At 39.8% G+C, this 18,717-nt stretch overlaps 1 protein-coding gene across 1 annotated transcript in view; it reads left to right on the top strand.

The window, feature by feature from the left end:
• Positions 1 to 18,717, top strand: part of LOC139738656 (uncharacterized) — a 293,793-nt gene that overhangs the window by 57,954 nt on the left and 217,122 nt on the right. Inside the window, exon 2 of the mRNA XM_071649270.1 lies at positions 14,659 to 14,745. Within this exon, the coding sequence (XP_071505371.1) occupies positions 14,659 to 14,745 (87 nt within the window). The remainder of the gene's footprint in view (positions 1 to 14,658; positions 14,746 to 18,717) is intronic.

Here is an 18,717-nt window from a genome sequence, read left to right as displayed (position 1 = left end):
TGGTCACAATGCCAGGGAGACACGCCTCCTTGGTTGCCACAAGGTAGCTGCTTCTCAAATCGTTGCCTTTTTTCTCTGATCATTGACCTACTCTCGCATGTTTAGAAACAAACCAGTTGTCCCACTCCACTTATGCTGTCTTCAGCTGAGTTAAAACTACACCTAGATCATTTATGATGTCATCGCTGGGGCGACAAGACCTCATATCTACAAAATATCAAATGTTCAGGCCGCAAAAAAAAAAACACATGGCAGCCAAAGCACTGTATCAAATGGGATAGCCTTTCCTGTGACATGCTGTGGTGGCTTCGTTTTGGGGGTAAGACAGCTAGGATTTGGACAGGACATCACTTTACTGATTATATGACCGTTAATTAAAAAAGGTCATTTTCACCAAAATTTCAGATACGAGGTTTTGTTACCCCAGCGACGATATGCTACATGCCTCATTTGACAAATTCTTGGTACTGATTGGTTAAAGGTGCAGTCACTTGTTTTTGCTATACTCTCCAGCAGTCATCTACCATTTTCCCAAGGTGTGCATTTAAGTCTATTTTGCGCGCATTTCTGCATTTGCGCATTCTGAAATTATACTCTAGTATGTTCTCTGAGCGGTAGCACAACAGCTCCATTTTAATGCCTGAATTTAGCATGTAGATATCTTATGATTATTAAGTGGGATGCAGTATGTGAAACAAATATTGATTGTTTCTTTTAGGGTCATAGCTCAAACTATTCCTCCTCACTGATTTCTCAACAGTGCTATGCCCTGAGATGAATTAGTTGTGATTATCACACTGTTGAGAAATCACATCTAGGCAAATATTTTAATGGTGCCCCTCAAAGCAGTCCATATTTTTACTCTATCCAATGCCTTCCTAAAGTTGCAGTAAAAAAGAAAGTGAAAGTAAGTGGGGGGGGGGGGGGGAGGGGAGGAAGTAATGGAGGGCATTAATACCGGGTGCAAAGTACAAAATATATCCCAGCAAGATTGAAACTGTCTGTGTCATTGATGATGAGTTTGTGTATTGGGTTGTGCGTGAAAGAGAGAGAGAGAGAGAGAGAGAGAGAGAGAGAGAGAGAAAGAAAGGCTATCTAAAGTTTGGAGCACAGAGTAATAAAATCACCTACCTTAGACTTTGTATGGTGTTACATGAACTGACTTTGAGGTAACAAAGTCTTTATTTATGTTTTTGCATTATACAATCTAGTGATTATGATATGATAGTGTGTCTGAAATTGGTTTCAGGCAGAATAATGATACTCTTAATCTGTTGAAGACGAGTCCCGAGTATACCCTTGCGGGTGTCTATGGAAAACGTGTGCTATAGTAAAAATCGGCTTGTCCTCAACGGGTTAAGAGGGGCTTCAGACAGGCCGATGCCTCGCCCAGGCCCTTGATGTTTCAATCTCGAGCCGAGACAACAATGTTTATTTGTCCCCTTAAATGTGCAGCGTTCATGTACACTCAACTCACGTCCATTCTTCCCGGGGGTTATGTATGCATGCGTGGGGCAGAGTGCCGCGGGTCGTGCACTGCTTGCAAAACATCTTTGCTGTTGATGTTCTTGAATTTTGTGCCTCGTGTGGAAGGGAGCACATGAGCTCTCCCTATTCCCTGCTGCCCATAGCTGTAGACGGTTTCGGGTAATGTATTCCAATTCCATGCATGTGTTGTTCACAAAAGTTTTCATGAACAACCGCAGAGCTTTGCCGGAGGCTTGCCCTGCCTAGCAACAACTAAGTGAATCCCTGACTGTGGAACTTTGTAGGAGGGAACGCGTGAATGAAGTGCTTCGTTTAATACTAGGCTGTGGAAAAAGAAGCATCCATTAATTGTAATACTTTAATATAGAAATTCGTCTTTGCCACATTTTCTTATTTGTGTATGTTTGTAGTTGTGTATGTGTGTGTGTGTGTGTGTGTGCATTTTTTTATACCACTCTTGAAATGGGATATTACTAGAGTACAATGGTATTTAGTGCAATGGACACTTTTCCTTTTTTTTTAGTGTGTATATTGGGGGGGGGGGTGGCATAGGGTAATCAGTGGTTGTACTTGTGGGCAGATTTGAAATGCAACCCCCCCCCCCCCCACACACACACACACATACATTTTTGATGGGAAAAATTATCATTCTTTTTTCTTGTAGAAAGCCAAAAGCATGTGATGTGTACAGTGTGTGTGTGTGTGTGGGGGGGGGGGGGATTCTGTTGCCCCTATACAATATGGGAGTGTATATTTGACCTGTTTTAATAGAAATATAGTTGTAGGTGATATATACAGTATACATGTACCTCAAATATCCTGACTCTTGGAAATGTGTGTAAAGTGCATTGTTGTATCTAGTGCATGCGGAAACTGACCTGGTCTCAGATATGCAAGCCAGCAAATTGTAATGCTATAAGCGATCATGATACATATACATCTGAAAGTTTAGTACATGGGACACATCTATGGCAAAATTTTATGCATTGATAGTAGTTACTGTTAGTGATAATTGATACATATTATACAGTATTCTGTTCAATATGCATTATGAATGTAATCTAAGTGCACATGTACCTCTACAAAGTAATGTAAATGAAACTGTGTACATCATGGCCCTGTTGCTTTAAACTAGGGTAACTTTACCATCAATGGCCACTCTGCAATCAGTGGTAGCCATCAGCGATTTTTGCTTTTTTCTAGGGCGTGATCAATCCTCATGTAACATTCAATTGTGCCACTACTAAAAGGGGAGGGCACTAGATCACTTATGTATGTGGAGATTAAAGTTTTATACTCCGATCAAAACTATTAACTATGATCTCAAATAATATCCCCAAACTCATACTGTAAAGGTGGAAATTTTCAGGATGTTGACATATAGTGTATTTCACACAACCAAAAGCTAGCGCAAAAAACAAAAAGAAAAAAATTGCATGCCTTACGTTTGTCTAGTTGATGTTTTGAGTCTGCAGACTTAAAAACATGCGAAACTCATCTTACCCAGCCAAGCATGAAAAAGTACTAACGCGAAAATATCCGCTTTTAAAGTAACTCATTGTGCAGGCAAGTCACATCAGCCAGACAAGTTTCTTAGTAGACCTTTTGGTTTATATCACTTGCAAGCAAATTCCAAATGACGGAAGATTAATTGTGAGCCTGCCCGAGAACCATACTTTTCCTTTAACCCGTTGAGGACAGACTGATTTTGCTACAACATGCATTTCCCATAGACACCTGCCCGAGTATACTCGGGACTTGTCCTCAACAGGTTAACCCTTTTTTTTTTGTCAAGATGTCAAGATCCCCATAGATTTTTAATGGCCAACAGGTGTCTGTAGTCAGTTGGTCAATCAAATCTTGCACAGTTGAAAATAGCACAATAGTCCCACCTACAAAGATAGCTGTGAAACAACAGAGTTTAACAAGGGTTGTGTAACTGCTATTCATTGACATTTAAGTTTTCAGGACATTTCTATGACTTGGCAAATGAAGCACTCCACTGGACATGTAGATCAGAGAGAAAAAAATCCAACAACGACAAAGAAATAGATACATGCACACAAACATCATGAGTGAAGAGAAATTAAGAAGTAGGATATACGCCTGAAATCAGAGAAACGTGCCGTGCCTATACATCTAAGGTAGATGTAAACATGTTTTCATTCACTTCAACCCAGAAGAATGCTTAGAATGAGAAATGCAATCTGTTGAGGTTGCAATCCTTATTTCCAACGAATCCTCTCGTTTCTTTCAGCTGCATTGTCTCGTGGGTAATTGCAACATAGGCATCGAAATGCAGCATTCAAGGTGTTTTTGTTTTGTGGCATTTGTCCGCTTGATTTTCTTTCCGTTTGGCACAGCGCAGTAGCTCGACGAGATTAGAATGTTGATTTCTACTGCAACAGGCAAATACCCCGATCACATAAAGAAATTAAGCAAGAGCACAGCGACAACATTTTCCACCACCAAACTGCAAAGCCATTTATATAGACTGACAAATTTAGCATTTATAATATGTGACCGTGCACCTCAAAACGAACATAAAGTCGCACACACTGATTTTGCGTGAGGACTGAAAATAAGTAAAATGGGTCAACCTAGCCGAACTGGACTTTTCATATTTTCTGAAAGAGTGGGTCCTCTTTTACATTATGCTAAAATTTGGTATCATAAAACGGGCAGGAAAGTGTGTTTTTTTAGCAGTTTATCTCGAACATTTTGGTAGAATAGTGTGATTAGGTGTGTCTTTAGAATCCCTTTTTCATTTCTGAAAAACCTTGTCCACATTCTTCTTTTGCAACTCTAATAACTTTTGAAAGGATAGTGCTTCTGCTTTGAAAGTTAGCATTAATTATGGACAGAATGTGTTAATGAGGCATGCTTAATTTCAGTTTAATCTGATAATCCCTTCATTGTTGTTACTCTGGTGGTTTACTTCCTGTTTTTTGTCCCATTCATCGCGCAGCCAGCACGGTTTGGTAAAGATTAAGCGCTTGAATAGACACTGTACTTCAGAGCCTGTTTTCTCAGTTCACACTTTTCCTGAGTTTGTGCTTTCTTTCCAATATATAGATAGGTTAGGAGAGTCCATTTGATTTGAGTTATACATCATTTTAAAGCTTAAAGTCTGCTCTTTCAGAATATGGTCTTAACTAAAAATTCATGTCTGGCGACTTTTTGTTTGTTTTGAGGTGCAGGGTCACATATGTTCTCATATACACTTGTATGTGTCGAAGCTGTAAATAAAACACATTAAATTGGGGATGTAGGGGAGGGGGTGAGTGTGTGCATGTCTGTGATTTGGGGAAAGCGGGTTGGGGTGGGAGCTTCATAAGATGTCATCTCATTTTTAGGGGCCAGAATTGTACTATTTCCAGTTTTATCATTTCATAATGATTGCTGACAAGCCCAGACATGAAAGATGAGGTTTGACAGTATCTTTTTTTTTCAAAATCTTTCATTTTTTGTTTTACTTCGATGGGGTTTTCCCTGTCACTGCAGCAGGGAGGGTAATAAGCAAACACCAGATTTCGTGCACCGCTCCCCACTCGACTTTATCTAGGTCAGATCCTATTAAGGCTCCTCCGCTTATCGTCATCAGTTTCTCGTCTGCGAGCCCCTCTGCTAATTCTTCCCGGCCAATTATGCCCTTTGTCTCCCAGGCCAGGGATGCCCCCGAGCAGAGATGCGGGTTATACGGGTCACGTGGAGACCGCGATACGCCGGGACCAGAGACGAAAAGGCTCTGGCTTCCTTGCTGTCCAGTACAACATTGTGATCGCGTAATATTTTGCATGCCGCTCATGCATGTGCCCGAAAGCAAAACAGAACAGAGCAGAACATAATTTCACAGGGACTTTATACCCGGGACTATGAAAGAAAAGAAAAGAAAACATGCCTCTTGTTCTATAGGGCATTCAAGTAACAAAAAGAATAGATTGTCATCAATTAACCCCCTGCGTGCCATGTTTATTATCTGTCCATAGGTTTTTGTGTGAAATTTGTACACATTTGACTCATTGGCATGGGAAGGGTTAAATAAACCTTTATCTTGCCTGTCAGAGCATCTATTTGTAACCATCTTCCTTTCGAAATGTAGGCCCTCCATGCAAATTTGTTTACCGGGGGCTGATTAAGTTGCAAAGGTACGAAAGCCAAGAAAGCCTCAAGCTTGGCTCAGATGAAATGGGTTCTTTGCTGATCATGGAAATCAGAGTTTGAGATTGTTTTGAAAATTTGAAGCATTTTGGTTCCATGGGGCTAGTAGTTTGTGTAGAATTCACTTCTTTTGTTTAAGTCCACACAACAACTTTGGTGCTGGGAATTATGCAGTGTTCGTACTTCATGGTTTGAAGTCACGCCCAGATGAAAATTGTGTTGTATTACATGGTCTACATAAATACTGGTCTGTAATAAGTCATGTTGTAATTACTTGACGAATGCAGCAATGATCCAAATCATTTGATTTTGAGTAGCATCGTCATATCAGGTAATATGATATTGAAGAATTTGATTGGCTGCTGAAAGGGCTTTAATAAAGTGATATATTCATTAAAAATGTAGACCATGCAATATAACATAATGTTGCCTTATTCAAATTCATGAAATTCTTCCGTCGAGATGTTTTCATTGCAACTGATTGACAAATTGCCCTACATCGATGTAAATAAGCACTGAATTGATCAGTGTTTTAGTAGCAGCCATGTTAAAAAATCATGGGCATATATACTCGAGCAGGATTCGAACCCACGACCTCCTGATCACCGGACAGGCATCATCTCCACTAGACCACCGAGCTTTCGCCCGACAGCAAGTGTTGGTTCTAATCCTTATAGCATGCAGCGGGTACTGCTTTTATTATTCATATTCATGAAATTCTTTCTTCGAGATGTTTTCATTGCAACAGATTGACAAATTGCCCTACGTCGATGTAGGGCAATTTGTCAATCAGTTGCAATGATAATGTTGCCTTGTTTATCATTGTGGTATAGCACTTGACAATCAACTTAGGAGTAATACTTCCCCTTTAAGATAAAATTTCACCATAGTGCTGTGCGCTTCTGGAAAATATAGTATATCTGGGAACGTACTATGTATAACTCCTGCAGGGATGTCAAGTGGTATATTGCATATCTAGTGAAGGCGATATCTGTATTCTGCTCCCTCCATCACCAGACTTCATCTATAAGATAAGGCATGGCCCGAGCCTCATCTGTTTTGTAATCCCCCTGCTACCAACTGTCCTCTCATGATGCTCTCTTCAAAACACCTTTCTTTGCGCTTACGTTGATGATGTTTTCCCAGAAGTGTCAGCACACTAATTTTAGAGCTGGGACCCAGGTGTGTCGGTCAGGTACTCGGCAATCAATATAGCGCCAGCGAGTCGCAATTTGAAGTCACTCAGAATCGCAAGCGTTTCGACCCAGGTATGCGTGCAAAATGCACGGAAATTGGCCAGATAAGTAGTGCTCAGTAACGTTCAGTCAAGGCAAGGTCATACCTGTGTAGCAGTTGATTGTGATGTTTTTTTGTTGTTGTTGGTGGTAATTTCTTTGCATAAGACACAGATTGCCAAGACCCTCTGACTTCATGGAAGACTCTGCAAAATAAATTGGTTATTTTTTCAGGTCTTAACAATACAATGTGGCAGCCTCCTGGACTAAGGAATTATTTGTGACCTATTCAGATGCAGTTACTGTAAAACCAGAAGCATTCGTGGCATGGAACTTTCGCAAATTGGAGCAGATGCCCTTTTGAGTGGCATGATACTTTTGCGAATTGCCACTGACATTCAATGCATTGGGTAGACAAACACTTTTTCATAGATTTTACTACAAATCTTGGCTCAGTCTCACAAAATTCATAAAAAGTTTCATACACACGAAAATTTCTGCTTTTACAAGTAGGTTCCAAAATCTTTCTGATTCCTCTCTGGAAATCTTTTTGATTCTGCTCTGGAAATCTGTCTGATTTTGATAATGTGTGTTTTGGCGGGCATACTGTATACGCCATGTATTTTGCGAGTCTTAATTTTTGCGAATCGGGAATTCCCGATGATTTCCCGAGTGGTTGAATTCGCGATCATGGAGTCCTATACTGAACTGAGAAGTGTACACACGTACGTCACATTCACATCGGGATCAGAGTCAATATTTTTAATATTTTTGTGTCTGTTCAATTTCATGAAATTCGCGAAAATATAAACGTCACAAAGTATTCGGCATATACATACAGTACAAGACATTTGGTGATCAGTTCCCAGTGTCATACCATAAAGGATTATGTTTGGGCCTAGATTCGACGGAGGATTCGCATTAGCCGGGGTTGAGAGTTTGAAGCAGGGATGCATGCTGTGAGGAAACTGAATTCAGATGCTGAAACTTTCTTCCAAGGCCTGGAAATGGCAGTCAAGGATAACAGGCGAGTGTTCTCTTCCCAGCGAGCAAATTTGGGAATGAAACTTATCCAAATTTGAGTACATCAGTGATGCAGTTTCTTTGTTGTTTTTTTTCTTTTTTTGATCTGGAGGGACATATGCACTGAGATATCTAACTTGATTTCATTTCCATAGATTTTGTTTTCTGTATTGCTATCAGGATTTTGATTTCTGTTTTTAGTACCATACCACTCTATGATCTTAACAGCAAACCATAAAGAAGTAAGAGGAAAAAATAGAAAATAATAAGAACAGGAAGATATGAGAAAAACCCAAGAAAAATCTTAACAAGTTGTGTAGCGCCATAGTGTCCTTGATCTATAGTTGTGAAGGATCTCCACTGCCAAATGTAATTTGATAATAAAACAAATTCTCCCTCACACTCACATAGCCATGGGGGACTTTGTAACGATCAAGGCAAAATCTATGCATATTACAATGTAGATGAGGCTTCCTCCGCAATTGTGTGAGAGCCTCACTTGTTTCAAACAGGAACAAAGGGACAGCCCCCACCTCCCCCCCCCCAAAAAAAAAGAAATAAAAGAAAATCAGTTTATGATATGAAGCACACAAGGTGACCATGCATTTAAGTGGATTAGAAGACGCCAACCAAATGTATTAGCAACCCGTGCGTTACATTTCATGAAGCAATCAGGGAAAGAAAACAATGAGATTGTCATCAGCATACCCTCCAGTTTTTGTGTCTGACCCCACCCTAACACAGGTTATACCCATTGATTTGAACAAAGTGGAAAAGGCTAAACGATTGCTTCATCAATATTTCATCATCTCCACCTTGAAAAAAAGAGGGCAAATCATCAAAAAAGAAAAGATCAACATCAACAGACATGAAATGAAGTCTTTGAAATGCTACACTGCTGTTTTCACCTGCCTAGGCAAATTATATTTTTGCAATAATGGGGTAGATGACAAGTTGGTGTACTTTTGCACTGACTGAGAGCTGTACTGTGTTACTTTATAAGACTCTCATTAAATTTAATTCCTAGCAGACTTTCTAAATTCAGTTGTATTGCTATTGAATCCATTGCTAAATGTCTTCACCACTCCCGCTGCTCAAGCAACATCTGATACGTCAATAGTCTGTCCAAACCTAGCTGTAAAGTTAGCAAGCCCTCCCAATGGTAGCAATGCACCTTAGTCCAACATAAACACAATAAGGATTAAGGAGATTAGTCCAACATAAACACAATAGGGATTAAGGAGATTAGTTAATCTCTGTTCATTGATAATTAGTTTCCAGACATATGTGCAATGAAAGCACTCAGCATCCACACCAACTGGCAAACGGAATTTTGCTTGAAAAAAAAGATGAAACATTCAGGAATATTCATCTTTGGCGCCACCAAGGCAAATCTCTGGGCGCATATAACATATACATCATTTTTTAATGCCTTTTTCAGTATGGAATGGTTACTTCAAAATGTCACATGAATTAAAAGAACATCAATAACCCTAAAGGTCATCCATTTTCTAGGCCAAAAACCTGCGGTACAATTTTGCATTTATTTTTAAAGCAGTGCATTCTTTTATCTTGAACTGAAAACCCATATGAAAAGATTATTGCTATTGTGACTACAGGGTGACACAATATTTGCTCTTGCAGCAGTTGCTCCAGTCTTACTTTTCTGCAGGGCTTTAGAGTTGGGCGCATGTAAGTGTTGTGATGGGTTTAAAGGACAAGTCCACCTTCATATACATAAGGATTGAGAGAATGCAGCAATATTAGTAGAACACATCAGTGAAAGTTTGAGGAAAATTGGACAATCCATTCAAAAGTTACGAATATTTTAAGTTTCTGCGCAGTCACTGCTGGAAGAGAAGACTACTACAGTGTATGATGTCACATGCGTACAACTATATAAAGAAAATAAAAAGAGAATTTCACAAAACTTTACTTTTTGAACAAAGTGCACAGTTCTTCGACTTGTTACTGACGTCGTATGTTAAGGGTAATGTTATTCCCCCTGCCTTCTGAAAGAGAGAAGTCAAGTGTTCTTTTGTTATGCGAGAAAAATGGAAATATGTTGAATTTTCTTTATTCTTTCTTTATGTCGTTGTACTCATGTGACATCACAAGCTATAGTAGTCTTTTCATCCAGCCGTGACTGAGCAAAAACTTCAAAAATTCATAACTTTTGAATGGATTGTACGATTTTGCTCAAACTCTCACTGATTTGTTCTACTAATATTGCTGCATTCACTCAACCCACATTTCTGAAGGTGAACTTGTCCTTTAAGTTTATTTTTTTGATGCAGGGATCAGAATTGGGGTTACGGTTATACTCGTGGGTAGAATGTATCTCCGGCTTTAATAGTGCGCAGATATTATGTGGGAACTACTAATGTCGCAGGAGCAATTGTCATGGAACTGACTACAGAATCTAAAAAACCTTACTGACTGATCAGTAATTGTTTTAGCGTGTTGAGATGCTACAATGTAGACACGTAGTCAACAAGAATTTGGGAGGAAACTCCTGGTTTTATGGTGTGGATTTACGTGTATGTTGGCAGCCCTGTGGCTTAGTGGATAAGACTCCTGACTCCCAATCTGAGGACCCGAGTTCGATTCCCGCCCAGTGCTTTGCGTCCATGGACAAGATGTTTTATCCACAATGTCCCTCTTGACCCAGGTGTAGAAATTGGTACCTGGTAAAGCTAGGGTAATAATGGCAGGGCCCTCTGGTAGAACAGTGTCAGTATGGAAAAGGCTACCCTGAATGAATTAGAGATTATCATTGTATTATTGTTGTTGTATCAATGTAGTCCACTCTCCAATTAGAACCCCCAAAACCAAACCCGCTTCCCCCCTTTTGCACATGATTTTAAATCATAACACCTGAGAGGTATTAATTCTGAACTTGAATATGGAGGTCATTGCACTTTTCTCCCTGTTGAATTGTATCAGCTGACAAGTTATTGATTTCCGTGTTGTACACTTGCTAATATGAAGCGAACACTCACAATGCAAATAAAACGTATCAGAGACTTTTTTTTTTCAGTAGTGGAAGTAGGCATGTGTGTAAACATTGCTGTTTGCAAGATGTCAACATTTTGTGTTGATTTTATATCCTTGATTTACCCATTCATGCCTTCTTCTTTGGTATTACAGTTGGAAATATAAAGCAGTCAAAATACAAATCTTCTCCCCCATCCAATAAAAAAAAATGAGATAAACCAATCAGATAAAGCAGACTTGAGGGGCATTAGAAAAAAAAAAAACCTCCCTTCTCTTGTATGGAGTACCTGAAAGTTCTTGTATTGATGATGTCATATGAGCTATACTGATACCAGGCTGCTCGCATGGCCTAACATTGGCAAATATTAAAGCACAGTTACCATTGATATCCTCTGTGATGGTGCAGTAACAAGGAGTTGATGTTTCTGATGCAGTGTCCAGAAGTGAAACAGGAAATAGAAACACAAATGAAGATGAAGAACAGGAAAAGGGACAGAGAAAAAAGGATCAGGAGCCTTTTAAATGGTTACTTGAACTGCAATTCTCTGACAACCTTCAGTGCTTACAAGCAAGATTTTTTTTTTGCCGGTTGATAAAGAATGAACAGGTTCGTAATCCGCTTGTGCAAAAGCAGTTAACCCCCTGAGGACGGACTGATTTTGCTACAACATGCATTTCCCATAGACACCTGCCCGAGTATACTCGGGACTCGTCCTCAACGGGTTAAGCAGTACATGTATATATATTGTATTCCATTTCCTTGGTCAACTGCATGTGCCAAGGAACACTGCAAGATATTGATCGGACGTGAGATGTACTTTTGTACAATTGTATGAATACAGTGTGTGCTGGCCTTGCAAATTGTTTTGTTATTAACTGTAAGGGCACCTGAATGGGGTCAGCAAAAGTCAAAATTTAGTGAGCTCAGCCTTGAGTACTATGTATGCATTCATACAAGTTTTGCAGCAAAACAAGCACACTACTACATTTGAAAGGGTAAGATATGCAAAAAAACAACAACAACAACGAAAAACAAACATGCAATTCCAAAACAGAAAAAGAACAGATATTGATAGCAGAAACTGTAATCTTTTTCGTAAAGTAATTTGTCAACTCAGTATAACACTCGCAAACTTGAATTGAGGCATGAATGCACAATTTCCAGTGTACAATTTCGGAACATTGAATATCCAGTTCCCATCCAGTTGATGCTACGAAAACCTGGTATGCCAGGTTCCTGGAAGGGACAGGCTAATGGTGTCTCTTTCTTTGTCTAGCCACCTCCTTCCATCCTTTTTGCAAATGCTGCTCACGCCATGTCGATGAATCACAACGGCATGTCTGCAGTGGCCATTGGGCAGGTTGGTTATTGCATAAATGTCGAGAGTAATATCTAGCAAAATTGTGTCATCCGCTCGCATCACGGACTTTGGAACACGAAAGCGGGCATGTGGACTGCAGGAATGATGATTACTGCGCTTTGACTACAGAAAGATCATTATCAAGACGTTCACACTGGGGAACGGTCGTGTCACATGTAAACTGTATGGAGAATATGCACAGAATATTTTAGTGATCATAAAATCTATAATCACATTGGTCAATCTTAGAACTGAGTATTTCCCATATTTTGTGAATGAGGTCATTGCCCTGTATGTTGTATTTTTTATATCATGTTTTGCATCATTGTTGATATTTAAGTGCATCACAGCTGTGAACTTCTGTATCATTAAACTGTTGAGGACGATCGAGTCCCGAGTATTCTCAGGGAGGTGTCTATGGGAAATGCATGTTGTAGCAAAATCAGTCCGTCCTCAACAAGTTAAGATACATATTTACTAGTTTAATTTACGACTACATGTAATTGTATATGTGACCCGCTACAACAAAAGGATCCTAAAGTCACTGACGGGTAAGCCGAGAAAATCGAGTTTGAAGTCAGATCACCAAAATCTGTCAAAACGTTTGGATTTCTGTTTTTAACATAATTTTGTAGTCTAATGTATCTTCTATCATCTGCCGAAATTTTGAAGCTAAATGATCAAAGGAAAGGCCTGAAAATAGCATTTTTCTGGGCCATGATTGGCTCGCCCGTCAGCGACTTTAGGATCCTTTTGTTGTAGCGGGTCAAATATGTAGCTAGCAACACTGCGGCAGTCAAGTATAGAAAGAAGAAAGCACAAGTACTGAGGAGAGACTGCAGGTTCAGAAACCTGTAAGGATACTTCTGATCACAACATGTCCCCTTCTGAGTGATGGTTTCCATGGCAACAGTCAACAACCCCCATCTTTACAATGTCAAGAATCATTTGAACTTTTCATTTTATGCCTGCAGGGTCGCCGTTGGGGCCAAAAATTACATAATCATATCAGTTTCAATGGGCATGGCAAAGCCTGAAGGGATGAATATGTGCGTAATGCATTGCACGCATGGAATGCATTCAAATATTCCTTTTTCCCATGGTGGCTAAGTGATGTTGCAGTGATCATAGTTGCCATGACGATGAAAATACATTGAAATAGTACTGTCTGTGGTTTGTCTGAGCAGTTATCATTGTTTGTTTGTTTTTTTTTTCTCACAGCGGTAACTGTGATTTGCGTTGCTGCTAACAGCGCAAAGCATTTTGGTGTATCATTGATACCAGCTGCATGTGCAGTAATATAGTAAAAATACTGAAGCAGCTGCAGCAGTGTTAATCTTGTGTGGTTGACAGTTATGAAGGAAGGGTAAGTGTAGTAATTGTATCAGATTTGCGGGAGCACAATGCGACACAATTTGATGGAGTTGTTTGTCTGGAATCCCTGATTTGAAATATCCATGCTTGTCTGACAGTCGACAAGGTTTGTGTGTCTGTGTGTACGTGATGTCCTGAGTTACAACCCTGTTTTTGAAGTGGCAGACAGTGGATGTGTGTCGGAATTGTGAAACCACGATTTGAAGTATCCGTGCAAATCTGATAGTTGGCAGCGTGTCGAGTGTCTCGTGTGTATAATGTCAGCGAGTTTGGTAGCCACGACTCGAAATATCCACACTCAGCTGGTCATTGACGATGTGTAATTGTAACGTGTGTGCGTGTTTGTCTGTGAGTGTTTCCCCGTGTGCATAAATTTGTTCGGGAGGCCAGGTTTTGTCCAAGATGCATTTATCCGTATCCATCCTCCTCCGTTCTAGTTTCTTGTCAATTGTGTTATGATGTACTACAAAGAGATGTTCTCCGAAGACTGCTCCCCTGGGCTGGGTGGTAGTCATTCTGTTTTGCCTTTAATTTCCCTTTTCCAGGCAGGCTACACATTCATTCTTTGCATGCAATCTGACATGCTTGAGAGATGTATTAATACATAATTATTTTGCAGATGTGCTGATATGATATATACAGTGTATATGATGGATATCATAGCCATATGAAGAGACTGATAGTCATATAATGAAAATGATAATGATGATTATAATAACTAGTTTTATTGCATGTTAACTAAATTGTTTTTCCTTGCCTGAAAATCACGGCAATCTTTATCATGGTGATCTTTAACATGGCAGAAATGTTAATCATATCATAAGCATACAGTTTATTTCATGCATGACAGAATTTGAAGTGTATCATAGACATACAGAGTATATTTTTATATGCATCAAAGAAATGAACATAAATATATGAAATATGATAACAGTCTGCAGATATGTGAAAATTGAATATGCACCTGTAGAATGCTATATTCAAAGTGATCAGCATTACTTCTTGCCATTCTTTTGCAGCTTAAAACCACCGTAAGGGCAAGTGTCAGTGACCCACAATCCTCTAGTAACCATGGCAACAGTGTGGTGCAGCCAGAACCAGCAAAGGTAGGTGCTTTGAGATTGTCACTAGGCGCAGTCAGACTGGCAAAAGATCGCGAAGTTTAAGATCGCGATCTTTAAGATTTTGAAGTTTTGCCAGTGTGACCGCAAACTTCCCGCGAAACTTCCCGCGACACTTCTCGATCTGTTCGCGTTCGGTGCCTCCGAAGTGCGAGGCCATTGTCATGTATAGATGTGCATTGTTACATCACAATCAGTAGCCATCGGATGGCGCACTCTTGCTTGCGCGCGTACCAATGGCCCAAACTTCGTGATCTTAAACTTCTTGATCTTTTGACAGTCTGACCGCGCCTAATGTGTCCATAATTTATTGTAGAAGTTTTTTAGTTTCTTTTCAAGAACCTTCAGCTTTATCTCTCCTCATTTCGAAATAATTCATTTCCTACATGTTTTTTTTTTCAAGTCTGTAAAAATCTATGGCTGACAGGGTGGTAGCCAAATATGAAATATGAAAATGTCATATGAACTGCTACCCGAACATGAATTTTCGTTTCATTGAAAATGTAAGGAATTGAATGGCCAGTGAAAAAGAGCATGTCAATCTGAGTGGTTGAACAAGTATGTGCTTGACAGTTTAGCTTTTTTGAGCGTGTCTGTCTTTCAGTAACTCTAATGGGTGATAGTCAAATGTGAAATATGAAAAATGTCATATGAACTTTGATTTGATTTAATTTATTTCTGCATTTTTCATGAGGTGTATACAACATAAAACAATTTTCCAATGCTATTCACATTGTATCCAACACAAAATGAACATAAATATGGTCATATGTAATTTATCCATAATGAAATATTGTATAGGTGAATTATAATCATACAAAAACAATTGGAAGATCATTGATTATTCAATCAAATTCATACATACAAAATTCAGGAGAACGTCATCTTTTGCAAAGCTGAAGCTTGAGTTTGATGGCAGCCTCTGGAGAAGCATGTGGCGTATACTCCTTTACAAATCATTTCATACATAATAAATTGTGTAACCAAATAGGGTAGCGACAAAATGTATCAGTGCCAACTTCTACCCAAACCTGAAGTTTCCTTTAATTGCCCTTTGTGAGAGATGGAAACATAAGTTGAATGATTGGTGAGAAAAACATTGTCAATCAAGTAAACTGCTACCAAAACTAAAGCTTCCTTTAATTGTTCTTTGTGAGAGATGGGTTAATAAAATGAATGACCAATGAGGAAGCCATGTGAATCTGAGTGGTTGAGCAAGTGTGTACTTGACAGTTTAGTTATTGAGCGTGTCTGTCGGTTACTCTGATGGCTAATTGTATGTCCCACAGGATTGCACACCTTTCATTGCAAGTGGACTGCAAGTTCTCAGGTCGTGAAAATCCCCTATATGTTTAAAGAAAATAAAATATGATCTTTTAGTTCTGCTATGAGAGACATGACTTTGACTGATGGACACTATTTAGTATTTCTACACATCCTTCATCTATTAACCCATTCAAAGGATGAGCTGATTTTGCTACAACATTCATTTCCCATAGACACCTGCCCCGAGTATACTCGGGTCTAGTCTTCAATGAGTTAAAGTTGGACTCTTTCTCCGCAGAATCTCTCCATTCTTCCTCGATGCGATGCTTTGCTGGTTGTTGGTGTTCTTGCGGCGTTTTCATTCATTTTCTCTTTTCTGCTGGAAGCCCTTGATCTGTCTGCCTCTCCGCCTGGCTGTCTGCTTCCATCAGAGGAAGCTTTTCATTCTCCCCCGCCGGCCCTGGCCCGCCGAAGTCTTCGCACGCATGAATATGATTGCCGAGTTAATTATGCGTGTGCGGCCGTCATTAGCAGAGCATTTTTTTTTCTTTTTGTCCTTCTCCCTTTTTTTTTCCTTTTTACTCGTGCTCAGCTGTCTTTGCTGCCCTGTCCGCTGCGGTATATGATTGAGCATACCACTAAGCACACCCGATAATGCGAGAGGACCTGCGATGCAACGACGACGTAGAGCGTGGGAAAAATTTGTAGCCCCCGTTCAGTAATGCTATTTGCCATGAAGAAAAGGGGTCAATCCCCGGCAGCAAGGATAGGACCAATTTTTTTTTTTCATCTCTCGCAATCTCCCGACCCCCCCCCCCCCCATTTTCTAAATTTGCCATGTTAATTTAGCTTAGGCGTGCGCTATTTAAAGAGCTGCGGTGACCTCCGGCCATGCCAGTTTAAAATCAAGGGCAGGTTCAGCTGGAAAGTGGGTCCAGCCATGGCTGGCGTGATGATGCGCTCATGTCGTGATGTCATCAGGATGCCCCCCCCCCCCCTCGCCTTCAAGGATGGTGCAATGAATTGCCATTCCCAGGCCATTGCTGATCATTGCTGTCCAAACCGTTCCTTCCAAAGTGTGTGTCCGAGTGTTGTGTCGCCGAAAAAATTCCCTGTTGCTCTTTTCCATTCTACTCTGACCACCAAGTGATAGCATGCTGTGGCTGTGCTCTGATTTTTGTTTCTAGATTTGCTACTTCTACTACTGCTACTGCATCATACAAAGATGCTAACTGTAACTCTTTTTTTTTGAAGTATGTTGTACAGTTCTGTTCCTACAGTGGGACAGCAATATCATTGCATGACACCACATTCCAAAGACTGAAGATAGTGAGAGGCAGGGGGGTTTCAGTACTGAATCTTTTAGGGAAGATTGATGGTTTCTGGCTTTTGTGCATAGAACAGATCAATTATACAAATCTGCATGCCAGCTATAATATGGTCACATCGATGGCCAACATGGCCATCATCTACAGGTTCTGTACTTAGAATGCTTTATGTCACCTGACCTCCGTACATCTATCTGTATTTAAACTTTGAAATACAGCACGACACACTCTTATGCAAAGTCTTCTACAAACTCTCTGACTTGTAATTTTCTTGATATGTTACTGTTCTGATTTGATCGAACCACTTCTGTTACTTGAAAAGAAAAGTCTATTATTTGATGAAGACTGATCTTTAAACAATGTTATCCAAATTGGATGAACCCATAACAGCCTGCTGACAACAGAAATTAATTGGAAAGCAATGACTGTAGGAGTATATTGAGTCCACATGTAAGGGTGGAATGCATAGAATTACCATGAATACAAACACAATAGCCAACAGAGGACACCCACCAACTGAGGACATCAAATAGTATGCAAATAGTGAATGGTCACGAGTGCAATGGTACAAGATTTCGCACGAGGTGAAAGATAGAGGCGCTCTATTCAACACGGCGAAGCCGAGTTGAATAGTGCGCCTCATCTTTCACCGAGTGCAAAATCTGGTTCCATTGCACGAGTAAAGACCAAACACTATTTGTTTTATACAACACCTCGAACGTCAACAGATTTGGTACTCACAGATTCTTGAATTTAGCACAGACATGGCAACCATTTTCCGTGAAAGACGAATGAGTAACCTCACGGTCGCAGTCACTGTATAACACTACATGTGTACGTACCTACGTACAAATTGTACTTGCCTGCGAAACGAAGTTGTTTACAAAAGTGAGTGACAAAAGTACGCGCTTGTAAGCGCGCTTGCAATTGTTGAGTGCGCGCAGCACATGTTTGTTTATTGTGACATCAGAGCGCGTGCAATAGAACAGTTTGGTTGAACCAAAATTGCACGGCTGAGACAACCAGAGCGTGCAATAGAACGTTTCCCTAAATGTCATGTGATGGGCAATCGACCAATCGGATAGCTACATTCTAAATAGGTGTTGTATAATTCCTTTTATTTGCAATAGATTGTGATTGTATAAAGATGTATTACTTCAAAGTTGATCACATTTGTTACAATATGTACATGGTTACAGATCTGCAGTGTGATTAAAAAAAAATGTTTTATGGCCAGTGACAAAAACTAGATAATAAGAATGAAATATCAAAATCAACCAGAATTTAATGTTTAATGGTTGCATGTACTGTGAAAGTGGAAATTTTCACCATGTTAAAATTTTCGTGCATTTCGCGCAACCAG

This window comes from Diadema antillarum, unplaced genomic scaffold, assembly GCF_040938485.1.
Source record: "Diadema antillarum isolate AM-2024a unplaced genomic scaffold, OU_Dant_1.0 seq00000763_RagTag, whole genome shotgun sequence".
Classification (NCBI taxonomy): Eukaryota; Metazoa; Echinodermata; class Echinoidea; order Diadematoida; family Diadematidae; genus Diadema; species Diadema antillarum.
The sequence above is the reverse complement of the archived record's forward strand: the minus strand, read 5'-3'. Positions and strand labels throughout refer to the sequence as shown.